The 12,259-nt window shown below is 37.5% G+C and overlaps 1 protein-coding gene across 3 annotated transcripts; it reads left to right on the forward strand.

The window, feature by feature from the left end:
- The first annotated feature begins 4,153 nt into the window (after positions 1-4,153).
- On the forward strand, positions 4,154-9,693 carry LOC113024522 (uncharacterized). Of its 3 annotated transcripts, none has more exons than XM_026171685.1 (10): positions 4,154-4,266; positions 4,354-4,421; positions 4,537-4,666; positions 5,555-5,703; positions 5,809-5,951; positions 6,036-6,198; positions 6,946-7,039; positions 7,143-7,230; positions 7,868-7,941; positions 8,035-9,693. In XM_026171685.1, the coding sequence occupies exons 1-10, from the start codon at positions 4,223-4,225 to the stop codon at positions 8,846-8,848; spliced, it is 1,767 nt and encodes a 588-aa protein (XP_026027470.1). In that variant the 5' UTR covers positions 4,154-4,222; the 3' UTR covers positions 8,849-9,693. The 3 variants fall into 3 exon arrangements, with proteins under 3 accessions (XP_026027470.1, XP_026027489.1, XP_026027479.1); XM_026171704.1 differs by having other exon boundaries at positions 7,143-7,221; XM_026171694.1 differs by having other exon boundaries at positions 4,537-4,657.
- The last annotated feature ends 2,566 nt before the right edge of the window (positions 9,694-12,259 follow it).

The raw sequence follows: 12,259 nt of genomic DNA on the forward strand, positions 1-12,259 counted from the left end.
TAAGGTCTGAGACGATGAAAAAATATAAATGTGACGTGTCATAATATTTAAGATACCGAAGATTTCTGAAAGAACACTGCTTAAAATGTGTATATATGAGAAGTACCAGTAATAATACTAACTGACAACCTACTGATAGACATCAGGAATCATCTTTCAAGTCTGTTTTAGACACAAACAGATGGACTGAACCAGAAGAGAACTTGAAGAACTTGAAACTCAGGATTGTCTCATATTTGTCAGTGTGAAATTATTAGCTGTCTTGAAGAGCACCAGCTTGTCTAGTTTCTTCATTAAACTTTCTAAAAATAACTGTAGTTTTGTTTGTTGCGCCAAGCCGACATGTTAGTTGTACAATCCAGAGTCTAAGACAATTTCGTGTGAAAAAGAATCAGCTTGTCCAATGTTAGGAACACAACCGAGTCTTGAGATTTTATATCCATAGCTGGTGCAGGATTGGTTAGTGTTTTGAAAAACCTAAAGGGAAAAACGAAACTGTCTTCTTTGACAATGCACTTGCAAGACCAGACAGATTCCCTGCAATGTGTTGTAAGCCTGATTGTTCCGTGTTTAACAGACCGTGTCTGCAATAGTTGATCGGTTAGTACGTCAGACTATTTTTTCTTTCTTTTGGCACCAAGCCACTTTATGTTTGAGGAGAAAATTGAAAGCTGTGAAACAAAACCTACAGGAAACCTAACAGGACAACTGAGAGAGAGAAAAAAATCAGACATTATTTAAGAAAGCCCTTTTAGGACATTCTTGTGTACATAATTCACCACAAAAAAGGCTTCAATATCATACAAAGACTTCATGTAAATTAATATATTCTGGATCTGAAAAGAAACTCAATGGTAAGAGAAAAGACTGTTTAAAGAGATGTTCTTGAGTAGGGCTGGGCGATATGGCCTAAAATCCATATCATGGTATAATTTGAAGCATGTGGGGTAACGATATATATCGTGATATATTCTTTTCTTCTGTATAACGTATTTTGCACACTGTAAGGCACACTTAAAATCCTTTAATTCTCTCAAAAATCAACAGTGTGCCTTATGTATGAATTCTGGTTGTGCTTACTGACCTCGAACCGATTTGATGTAGTACATGGCGTGCAGAAATCTGTCAAAAATGTTTTAGTACGACTTTGGTAAGCTATGAAGGCACCGCCTGATGGCTTGGCGGAGCGGTACGGCTGCCGTAGTCAGGAGCCTTGCGGAGTAATCTGGGTTCAAAACTCCGTTTGCTTCAGGTCCCAAAGTCAAAGGAACACTGCGGCATTACTGAGAGTTAAAAACTGTCTAAATTCTTTCATCTTTAATAAAATGATTAGCGTTGCTGCTTTACCAGGTGTAACAATTAAGTTTAACATTCAGGCATCCATGAAAACAGATTTAATAAATTCAACGGAGTTAGAAGTTAGCAGGAAATTAGCTCGCTAGTTTCCACCTAAACATGATATGCCATGTTCTGACTAAGAGATTTCTGAAAAAATTAAAACGTACAGCAGTGACTTTTGTAGGGTTACTGAAGTCGGACTAGCTGGTATATAATGATGTCCTACGTGATCACTAGCAAAACAGCTACGTTAGCATAACATTAGCACAGTGAAGCTGACGGATGAACGCTAACCTTTTTCCACATGATAAAAGTTAACGTGAGGGTTTCTGGTGGTTAGGGACAAATGCAATTAATAATAATAATAATAATAATAATAATAATAATAATAATAGATTTTATATATGAGCGCCTTTCAAGTCACCCAAGGACACTTTGCAATAGGATAAAACACTTAGTAAAACAATGGCAAAATAAGAACGATAAAACAAAAGCACAAGATAAAATTAACAAACAGTGGATTCACAGTGAATATGCAGATTTGAAAAGATGAGTTTTGAGTTGGGATTTAAACTGGGGGAGAGAACCAATGTTTCTTATTTCTGGGGGCAGAGAGTTCCACAGCCTGGGAGCAGAGCAGCTGACAGCTCTGCTTCCCATGGTGGTGAGGCGGAAGGAAGGTACAGTAAGCTGGATAGAAGAAGAAGATCGAAGTGAACAGGTAGTGGTTAACAGGTCAGAAAGGTAAGGAGGAGCGAGGTTATGAATGGCCTTGAAGGTGAGCAGAAGAAGTTTGAATATTATCCGGAATTTCACAGGGAGCCAGTGAAGTTCCTGAAGAACGGGGGTGATGTGCTGGTAGGAGGGGGTTCTGGTGATAATGAGAGCAGCAGAGTTCTGAACCAGTTGAAGCTTATGGAGGGATTTTTGGGGGAGACCATGCAAAAGAGAATTGCAGTAGTCAATACGGGAGGTAACAAGACTGTGGACAAGAATGGAGACTGGGTGGAAAGAGAAGGAAGTAATCTGTTAATGTTGCGTAGATGGAAGTAGGCAGAACAGGTGAGATTATTGATGTGAGATTTATAGGAAAGTGAACTGTCTAGGATGACACCAAGGCTCTTAACCTGAGGAGAAGGGAAAACTGTGGAATTATCGATGGTGAGTGAGAAATGGTTTGCCTTCAAAAGGTTGGATTCAGTTTACTGCACACAAAAGCAAACAGTTTACTTCTCACACAACAAGTTTTAAACATGTACATTTTATGTCTCTATGTCTCATATGAAATACTTACACTTGTATTTAAATTATGTATCTTTTTATTTATTTGATAATATCACAAATTAATTTCCATATACTTCAAATACGTGATGAAATTATCTTTGCACATACATACAAAAGCACACATGTTTTTCCCATTGTTTTCCATGCTGACTTCCTGTTTTCAGTGAACTTCAGACAGTTCAAGGAAACATCCTGGCTCATAAGGCCATGACAAAAAGTGAGGATCACTGTTTTGGCAGTTAAACAAAACACAGTATAGAAACCAGTAGGCTCAGTCTTGGGCGTGGATACATGAGTGTGGAGTGCCAGTAATATATTTGAAGTCAGGGAGCACACTGCCCAGGTGTTCTAAGTTGGCAGAGATCCGAAAATTACCCTGAAACACATACAGAGGAAAAACTTAAAGTAAAGTAAAGTGTAACCCTCAATACATTTATATAACCAAAATACATCCAACACAACTCAGGTTTGACTCCTGCACCCGAACAATGGCAGTTTGACTTCCAACAAGGAAATTCCTCTGAGAATACATTCATGTTAAACACCACAACTTGCTTTATATACATTCCACTTTGTGGAAGAAGATGAAAGGGGACATATAAACCTCCTGTCAATGTGACTAAAACATGTTCCTCCCCTTTTACATCATCAGTGAATGAAAATTAGTGCTACACTATACATGGGTATACATTCATTAAAATGTGCCTGGTATGGGTCTAAGGTTTCTTGTAATTGTGTGTTATGTTTTGAACCTAAAATAAGTCTATATATAAATTTATGTCACGTCATGGCTATTGACTGTGCAAAAAATGCTGAAAATGTGAACTGTATTTTTTTAAATCAAACTGCAAAACTGCAGCAGTAATTTGCCAATTAGAAATATCCTTAAGAATAGAATAGAATCATTTGTGTTTGTTGTCTTGTTTATTGTCTAGCTTGTCACAAATAATCATACTGTGTTTATCATAACTTTTTTCCAAATTATTTATACATGGTTTATTTTTTCCTCTCATGTTCTCCATATAATAAAAACGACCTTTGTGCAAGAATGGCATATCGCAATTCTAGAATCAAGGCATTATTTATTATGTGCAATAGTAGGCTTAAAATGTTTCCATGAAAGCTGTATAATTTCATGTTCAGGTTCCGTTTACTATACGTAGCCTAACGCAGGTCTATGACAGTATGACACACAAGCGGTCAGAGACTTTTAGCATAAATGTAATATAAAACAGCTGAGGACAGCCAGTGAACTTTAGAGACCCAACAAAATATAATTGGTAATGTTAGTTCCTGTCGATAATGTGCACGGGAAAAAGAAAGAGGAAAATTTTGCTTAATTTAAATGATTCCATCGTTTTTATTCCATAACTTTCCATATTCCCACTCTACTGCCAAACTGGGATTTTACAGTGTTTTACAGTAAGTCTACTCCCCCCTCCCCCGTTTTTATACGCACGGTTCTGTCCTTCCAAAGAAAAGTCAGTGAGTCTGACTTCCCCTAAATGAGTGGTGCATTCTGCAACAGCTTTCACATGAGAAAGACTGTGAGACACACTGTGCGAATGGATTTAGGCTGGAGCCGAGCAGACCGCTTTCTATGAAAATACGCGAACTAAATTGTCTCGTAATGGATTCAAACAGGTAACCTGGATAACGTAAATTTGACTTTCTTCACGAATCCGTCAGGTTTGTTAAAAGAAAATATCTTATTTTCGTTTTTTCTTCCAGACAAGTTTGCAACTGGATCTCTTATACCGTGCTTCTTTTTGGATACATAACTGCGGCCGTACTTCCTGGTATGTAGCTTACAGTAAAATAATAATAATAATATTAATACTGTAATTAGATAGTCTGTGTGAGCCCTGTGTGAGCACTCATAATTTTCGTACTTGTATAATATGTTTCGTTCAGGAAAGAATCCGACAATTGGCTTCAACCTTGAATGTACGTACGACTTTGACCAGGTGATGCAGTGTGAGCTGGAGCTGCAAAACTGCACTGAGTACAGCATGACTCTCCAAGTCCAAGACAAGTATGCCCGGTGTGTTTTTAATCGATGATTTTAGTATTACACCGATCAGCCATGGCATTAAAACCAACAGGCTTACTTTGACTGGGTGCTGCTTCTGAGGGTATCTGCCCTGTGTGGGGGTTCCTGGGTCGGCTGTATGTGGACCGGACTTGCATTGGCACACTGAGTGGATTCTCAGTTAGATTGGGATGTTTGGATTTTTGCTCTTCGTTGTGTTCCTCATTCACTTTCTAGACAGTTCTTGTTGTGTGGAAGTTCTCAGTGGAAATCCCAGCAAACTCGGTATTACTGGTGCTGAGAGGTAAAATGAATGTGCACAGAGTTATATCAAACTTAAAAAAAAAAAAAAAAAACAGCAAAAAACTAAAATAATAAGCTATGGCAGTTAAATGGTTGGTACATTCTTGTGAAGAACAAACATATTGTACTTTTACAATATGTACAGTTTTCCCAAATTTGTTTTTGTTTCTTTAGGCTGTTTTTTTAATCAATAAGTGTTAAACAGTTGACAAATTTCAGCTGCTTTTCTGTCTGTTAATCTTCTTTGGGATTCAGGGGAATATGTCAATAGATGAGCACTGTTAATTTTATTCCATAATTTTTGTGCTGTTTAAACAATGACTTTAGTAAACTAGAGTAACACTGCCTCAGTATGTGGGACATGTGTACAAAGGATAAAAATGTGGCGTTGTTGTAGCAGGAGGTTAGCATGATCCAAAGATGATTGGTTGGGTGTAACTGGAATCCAAGGTTAATCATTAACACTGCATTTAATGTGTAGTCATTACTTGTTACTTTCTTCATCTGTCTGTGGTTTCAATGCTGTGGCTGACAGTGTAAATATGCTGTGGCATATGAATGTTTAAAGTGTTTTGCATATTATCCTTTGCTCCCCAGTGAGGAGAACTGCGCTGTACAACAGTGTGGCATTGGAAAGTGTTGTTGCTCCTTCAAACTGATGCGTGTGTTAGGAGAAGCTCTCACAGCAAAAGTCTGGAAAGATGGCAACATCATGGAGTCAAAAGCTATCAATGTCATGGAGAGCAGTACGTTGGCTTCTTTCAAATTATTTCCCATAACTCTGCATCTGCCAGAAAGACTCTCTGGAGGTGAACAAATATTCACTTTAATGCTCTTTTGTTTCTGTACAGTAAAACCAAAAACTCCAACAATCAAATCAGTCAATAAATCTGAAGGGAATTTTGAAGTCAAGTGGACGTCAAACATGAAGGGATTTTTAAACAATGAAATGACTGCTGTGGTGACTTACTATAAAAAAGGAGAAACAGAAAAGGTAGGAACAATGCCACAGTAACTATTTGTTCTGGAGATGTAAACATGGACAACTGTCAAACTCATTTTTGTTCCTCCATACTAGACATCTGGACCTTTCAAACCAGCCACAGTTGATGAACTAAATTACTATGTAATAAAAGGTCAAGACCTGGCTCCCAGTTCAGCATATGTGGTCAGCGTGAAAAGCTTCTTAAGTCTGAGTGGCAAGTTCAGTGACAGTAGCAAAGAGTGGGAATTTGAAACTGGTAAGAATTGTCTTTATTCAGTTGTAAAACAGTAAATTCTGTATTTCTTAACTGTGTTAAGAGGCCCTAATTATATTTCTATTACACATTCAGCTGAAAAATAATATGAGTTTTAATATTAACTCTCAAACTAACTATCATGTAAGCTGTTGTCTCCAGAGAAAAGTGGAGATGAGCAGCTTAGATTGTAACATTAAAAGTGAATTTAGAAGTGTATTCGAATATAAAGGATCTGTGGAAATCTCAAAAGCAAAGAGATAAAAAGTTTGTATGTATAATATGTACAGTTTTAATTTCTCTTTTTTAATCTCCTGAACAACAAAGCAACAATAAATCAATAAATTATGATGCTATGTCCTGTTTTAAGTAGTATCGATCTGAACATTCATACCGTGTATAGCATAAGATAGAGTATGAAGACTTTTTAAAAAATGTATATTTTATCTTTGTAACTTACATTTTGGAGGCTGCATAGAGTAAAAAAAAAATGCAATGGGACACTCATTGGTATAAAAAAATAACTAAAAACTATCCTTTTGAGGCAATATGAAGAAACTGTTTAGGAATTATATAGCATTAAGTAGTGACACACAGTGTCATCAACACAACACATCTAACACAAAATACAAGTCTGTTAGCAGACATATAAGCATATGCTATGCACTTTATCCTACTATATCTCTCTGCTGTATAACATCTGTGCAAGATTGCAATTATTAAACTTGTTTCATACATGTTATTTCACAGGTCCTTCCCGCCACAACCTGATGTTGGTTATCATTATCACCCTCAGCATTGCTGCAGTCATCCTCAGCGTTGCTAAATATGGCTGTTATGCAAAGTGAGTCATGTAGATCAACAAGTTTTTCTTGTGCCTCGGTCAGTGCATATTTCCCCTAAATATTTGAATGGGGTCATCATTTTTTTCCTACATTTCCTTTTAGGTTGAGAAAAATCTATTACGATGCAGTTCCGAAAACTACAAATCCCTCTTTTCTTAATATTAATCCAAGTGAGCAGAAGGTGAGACAGGTGAGGTCAAAAACTTCTAACTTCAATGGTTGCATTCATTTACTTTATTATTAATAATTATTAACAATTTAAAATCTGTTGGTGATTTTCATTAAATTATTATATTGCATCACTTTTTCATCATTTGCCATAATTGGATTTACATTTGGTCTATAAATAGCAGCTTTATCAGGACTGTTATAGTCAAAAGAAAATCTAATGCATCTAGTGGACAACATTTGGCGATTAGAATAGAAATGTATCTGCTTAGCCATCAGCTGATGAAGACTGGCACTAAAAATCAGCTGATCTGCAGGGACTACAGCTGAACTTGAATTTGTGGCCTGTCTTAAGTGACACTATATTTAATTTTTCATTGTTCATGGCATAATCAGCCCTGGAGTCAAATGGCCTTCACAAACGCTATGATTTAACAGAAATTGTGCTGAAATCAGAATCCAGCTCTGCATTTTTTAACAGGTTTTTTCTACGGTAAAATCAGTCACTAAATCCTATTGTCCCAAAAACAGGGCAAACTAAGTCAACCAGAAATGATATCTTAAGGAATACAAAAGGCACTTTGAGAAACATACTAAAGTTCCAAAAGATTTTCCTCCTTCAACTGAAATGTTTAAGACTGTTCATTCATTTTGCTTAGGTCTTGAAACTTGAACCCATCATTACCATCCCCATACATGTTGAGACCCTTATTCCAGATGACAGTGAACTGGGGTTAGTATTGACTGCATTGATGCATCACCATTACAAGACATTTCCTTGAGGATTTATATCTGGCAGTTTCAGTAATTGTTTCTTTGTATTCAGGTCGAAGGTGTCATTGACAGACACAAGCTGTGGAAGCCTTCAGCAAAGCAGTGGGGTCAGCACGGGTTCCTCTGATCTAAGTTATACAAATACTGAAAGCCCCGTTGCTGTGAATGGAGAATCTTCTATTGCTAAAGCTGCTAAGAATGAGCTCTGTAAAATATTCCCAAATATTTGCCCAATATTACCAGTGAGCACCAGTCTCCCGACACAGTCAAACAATACACAAGGAAGTGAATTATTCTCTGAAACGAGTTCTGGAGTATCTGCATTTGAAAATAAAACCTATCACTTCCTTCTTCCTGGCTGTTTACATCAGACTATGACAGACAACTTAAACACCCAGGGGACGGCTGAAATGCTTTGTGACTCTATTTACCATCCCAGTAACAGTGGAATGGAGAGATGTCCGGATCACCAGATACCAGCTTGTCAAGTTCCTGCACAACTAAGTGGTATTTCACCATCAGTGGTTTCACCTCTTCTATCAACAGACATGTCCTATCAAGAGGTCCCCATATGTGTGCCCATAGGGTCACACAGTTTTCTTGCAGTGGATGACGACTATCAGGAAATTCCAAGTTTGGTGAGGCAGCCTGATGCTTCGCTTTTAGAGCACAGAAATACTGAGCATAAGGAACATTTGGACAAGTCGGAGGAGGAGTCACTTAGAAACAGCCCTGAAAGCATCTTAAGCCCAGTTGTTCCAGTTCAGGATGGGCAGCGTGTCTCTGAACTCCAAGTACCCACCTGTTTTAAATCTACTAACTGCTCTGTACCAATAATCACAGAGAGTGGCTATCAAAGTGTGTAGTGTTGTGACCATAACTTCAGTTTTAGCTCTTTCTAATACATGGATGCATGAAAATGATCTCATGATAACTGTTTCTTATAGAATATGATCCTGCTGTCATTTGGAAATTATTCTATATAGTAAGTCAAAGATTTGCACTGTGAGAACACTTAGGTTCAGCATATTTAAAATGTACTCATAACAAACATTATTTTATTTATTTAACTTTGATTTCACCAGTTTAGTCCCATTGAGACCAAAGATCTCTTTTACAAGGGAGACCCGACCCTTAAAGGTCTGACTGAATTTAACTTGACCGGTGGATTTGAGGGGTGAGCACAGGAGGTAGAGCAGGTCATCTACTAATGTAAGGTTACTTCAGTCTGCATGCCAATATATCCTTGGGCAAGTTTCTGAATGCATTCACCAGAGGGTAAATCTTAAGGTCTATTTTGACTTTTGCGATAAATCTACTTCATACATGACGCTGGAACTAGAAACTCCATTTATCCCTACACCACAGCCTTCCACACCATTCAGGTCGTTGTGGTACGTGTCGACTGAACAGTGGTTATTTTTCTCGGGAAGTGCAAGTCAGTTACGTAGAAGGTTGTGTAGGTTTGAAATGGGCTTTCAGTTATGGTGTACGATCTCAAATAAAAACAAACTGTGATATTTAGGGTATAAGTGATGTACATGTTGCCATTAGAATGCTTTTCAATCAAAGTGAATTACCCTGGGCTCTGTTTGTTTCAAAGAAACATTGCTGAAGAATTTTCAGATATTATATGGCTATAATTATAACCGTAATTTATTAAGTGTTTGTTTTCAACAAATGTTTAGGAAAAAAGTTTTATTTGTCATGTTGTTTTTATATCCAAAATTCAAGTTATTTTCTTTTGTTTTGTTTTCACTTAATTGTAAATAACACATTTGAAATGAGGCAGCACAGTGGTTCGCATTGTTGCCGCACAGTAAAAAGGTCCTGAGTTTAATTCCACCATCAGGCCAGGGTCTTTCTGTGTGGAGTTTGCATGTTCTCCCCATGTTTGCGTGGGTTCTTCCTCCCACAGGCCAAAGACATGCAGTTAGTGGGTTACGTTAATTGGAAACTCGAAATTGCCCATAGGTGTGAATGTGAGTGCGAATGGATGTCTGTCTCTGTGTGCCAGACTGGCGACCTGTCCAGGGTGTAGCCCTATGAGAGTTGAGATAGGCTCCAGCACCCCCCGTGACCCTGAAAAGGATAAGCGGAAGCGAATGGATGGATGGACATTTGAAATGTATTACTGGAATGTATAAATACTGATAAGACCAAAATATGTTAAATTTGTCATGAATGCTAAAACAAGTGAGCTTTAATCTCTTTGCTTTTCCCGAGTTAAAAAAATGTTCAAAGTGAATTACTCTGAGATGTGTTTGCTTCAAATAGACATTACTGAAGACTTTCAATGATCTACAGTATGCTGTACTTTGTACAGTCTGCACAAACAATTTAATATTAAATTCTTCAAGCATCATTGCGTATCATTTGTAACTTGGATCCCAATGCGGTGACCCATTTTAGAGATTGGTACTTCAAATTAAAGTCGTTAATAAATGAGAGCACAAAACCGATAGCAAAAACAAAACCCACAAAGAAGAATGTAATCCTGTTAATGACAATGGAGGGGGTCACATATCTGAAAGCTTGACTAATGTGCATATAGTAATGATAAACACAATACATTTACAGCTACACTGAGTCATACAAATAGTGCTGCATTTATTATAAACTTTTCAGTACTTAGTCAATACTCCTGATAATGTAGCTCTTTTCTGTTCACGTTGTTTAATTCAGATGTTTAATGTTGGCTTCCTTCAGTGTTGCTTGGAGGCTGGATGTCTATCAGGGTCCGCCTCCATATTGTGTTCTCAGCATGAGCAGACACTGTCGCCTCTGCACTGTGAATTTGCATGAAATCACATGACCAAAACAGACTCACCTGCAGTGGGTGAGCATGCAAACACGCATTAGATATTCATTGTTTCATTTATTTAATTGATTGTTTGTGTCTGGCCCAGAGTTTTTCCTATTGGTATGGCGTAATATGTAGAAAATGTACTAATAATAAACAATAGCATATAATAGTAGATTTAGTAGGGGTTAACTAGTTTCATAACTGACTCATAAATCACTTACAAATTGATCACAAGCCAGAATAACTTTATGTTACTGTTACATGCTGAAGGAAGACAAGGTTCATCCAGGTGCAAATTGAGGTTTATTGCTCTGAAACACAGCAAAACAGCAGTTAGGTGTTACTGAAGGCTTCCATTACCAAAACTGGCCTGCGTTACTTTTGTAAGGGATTTGCCAGTCACTCATTTGTTTGAGTCGCTACTGCCACCTACTGGCGAAACTCAGTATCGCCTTAGAGGCACCGGCACAAGAACAAAAAATTGAGGCGGGCCGGGGGCAAGATCAGTATTACAGTATTACACTTTGAACACTGACTTCATTGTAATACGTTTATAAAAAGATATCTATTTTTTTTACATCATAGTGTTGAGTATATGCAGAGTTTGATGGCTGTAGAAGGCTCTTAATAAAGAATAAACAGGAGTCAATGACTTAGTGTGATGAGAAATTCAAATCAAGAGCACATAAGGACTTTGAACTAGAGTCAATTTTGATTTCATAATTAACTTTTTACAATGAAAAATATTTATATTATTCTAGATTGCCAAGTGAAATTTTGAGCATTGATGTCATAGAAAATCCAGATTACACTTTTTAGGATTTTTCAAACTTTAGGAGGGATGTTAGATATTTACAATGGAATAACTATCATTCTAAATACATTATTTATTCCATTGTCTTTTTAAATTAATCATTGTATATTTGCTGATGAGCTGATTGCCAATAGTTGTTCAGAACAGGTCAACCTCCAGCCTCACACAGCACAGAGGAAAATGCACTCACCTGCATGCTTCACAGTGGAAACCATGCATGTAGAGACCTGGCTTCACCTTTTCTGTGTCATGCGAAGGCAAGGCGGGTGGATTCATCAGACCAAAGCACAGATTTCCATTAGTCTAATATCCATTCCTTGGTTTCTTGGCTCAAACCAATCTCTTCTGCTTGTTGTTTTTCTTAGTAGTCGCTAGTAATCTTTAGTAGTCCCTAGTAATCTGTTAATGTTGGGAATGATTTCTGAGGCTGGTGACTCTTCCTTTCCTGGGGCGGTCCTCATGTGAGCCAATATTGCCATTTGTTGGTTTTGCAACTGCACTTGGGGACACATTCAAAGTGTTAGCAGTTTTCTGGACTGACTGACCTCCAGTTCTTCAAATAATGATGAACTGTCATTTGTCTTACTTAGCTGGTTGGTTCTTGTCATAATATGAATCCTAACAGTTGTCAAATAGGGCTGTCAGCTGTGTTACCAA

The sequence above is a fragment of the Astatotilapia calliptera genome, chromosome 1 (genome assembly GCF_900246225.1).
Source record: "Astatotilapia calliptera chromosome 1, fAstCal1.2, whole genome shotgun sequence".
NCBI classification, from domain to species: Eukaryota; Metazoa; Chordata; class Actinopteri; order Cichliformes; family Cichlidae; genus Astatotilapia; species Astatotilapia calliptera.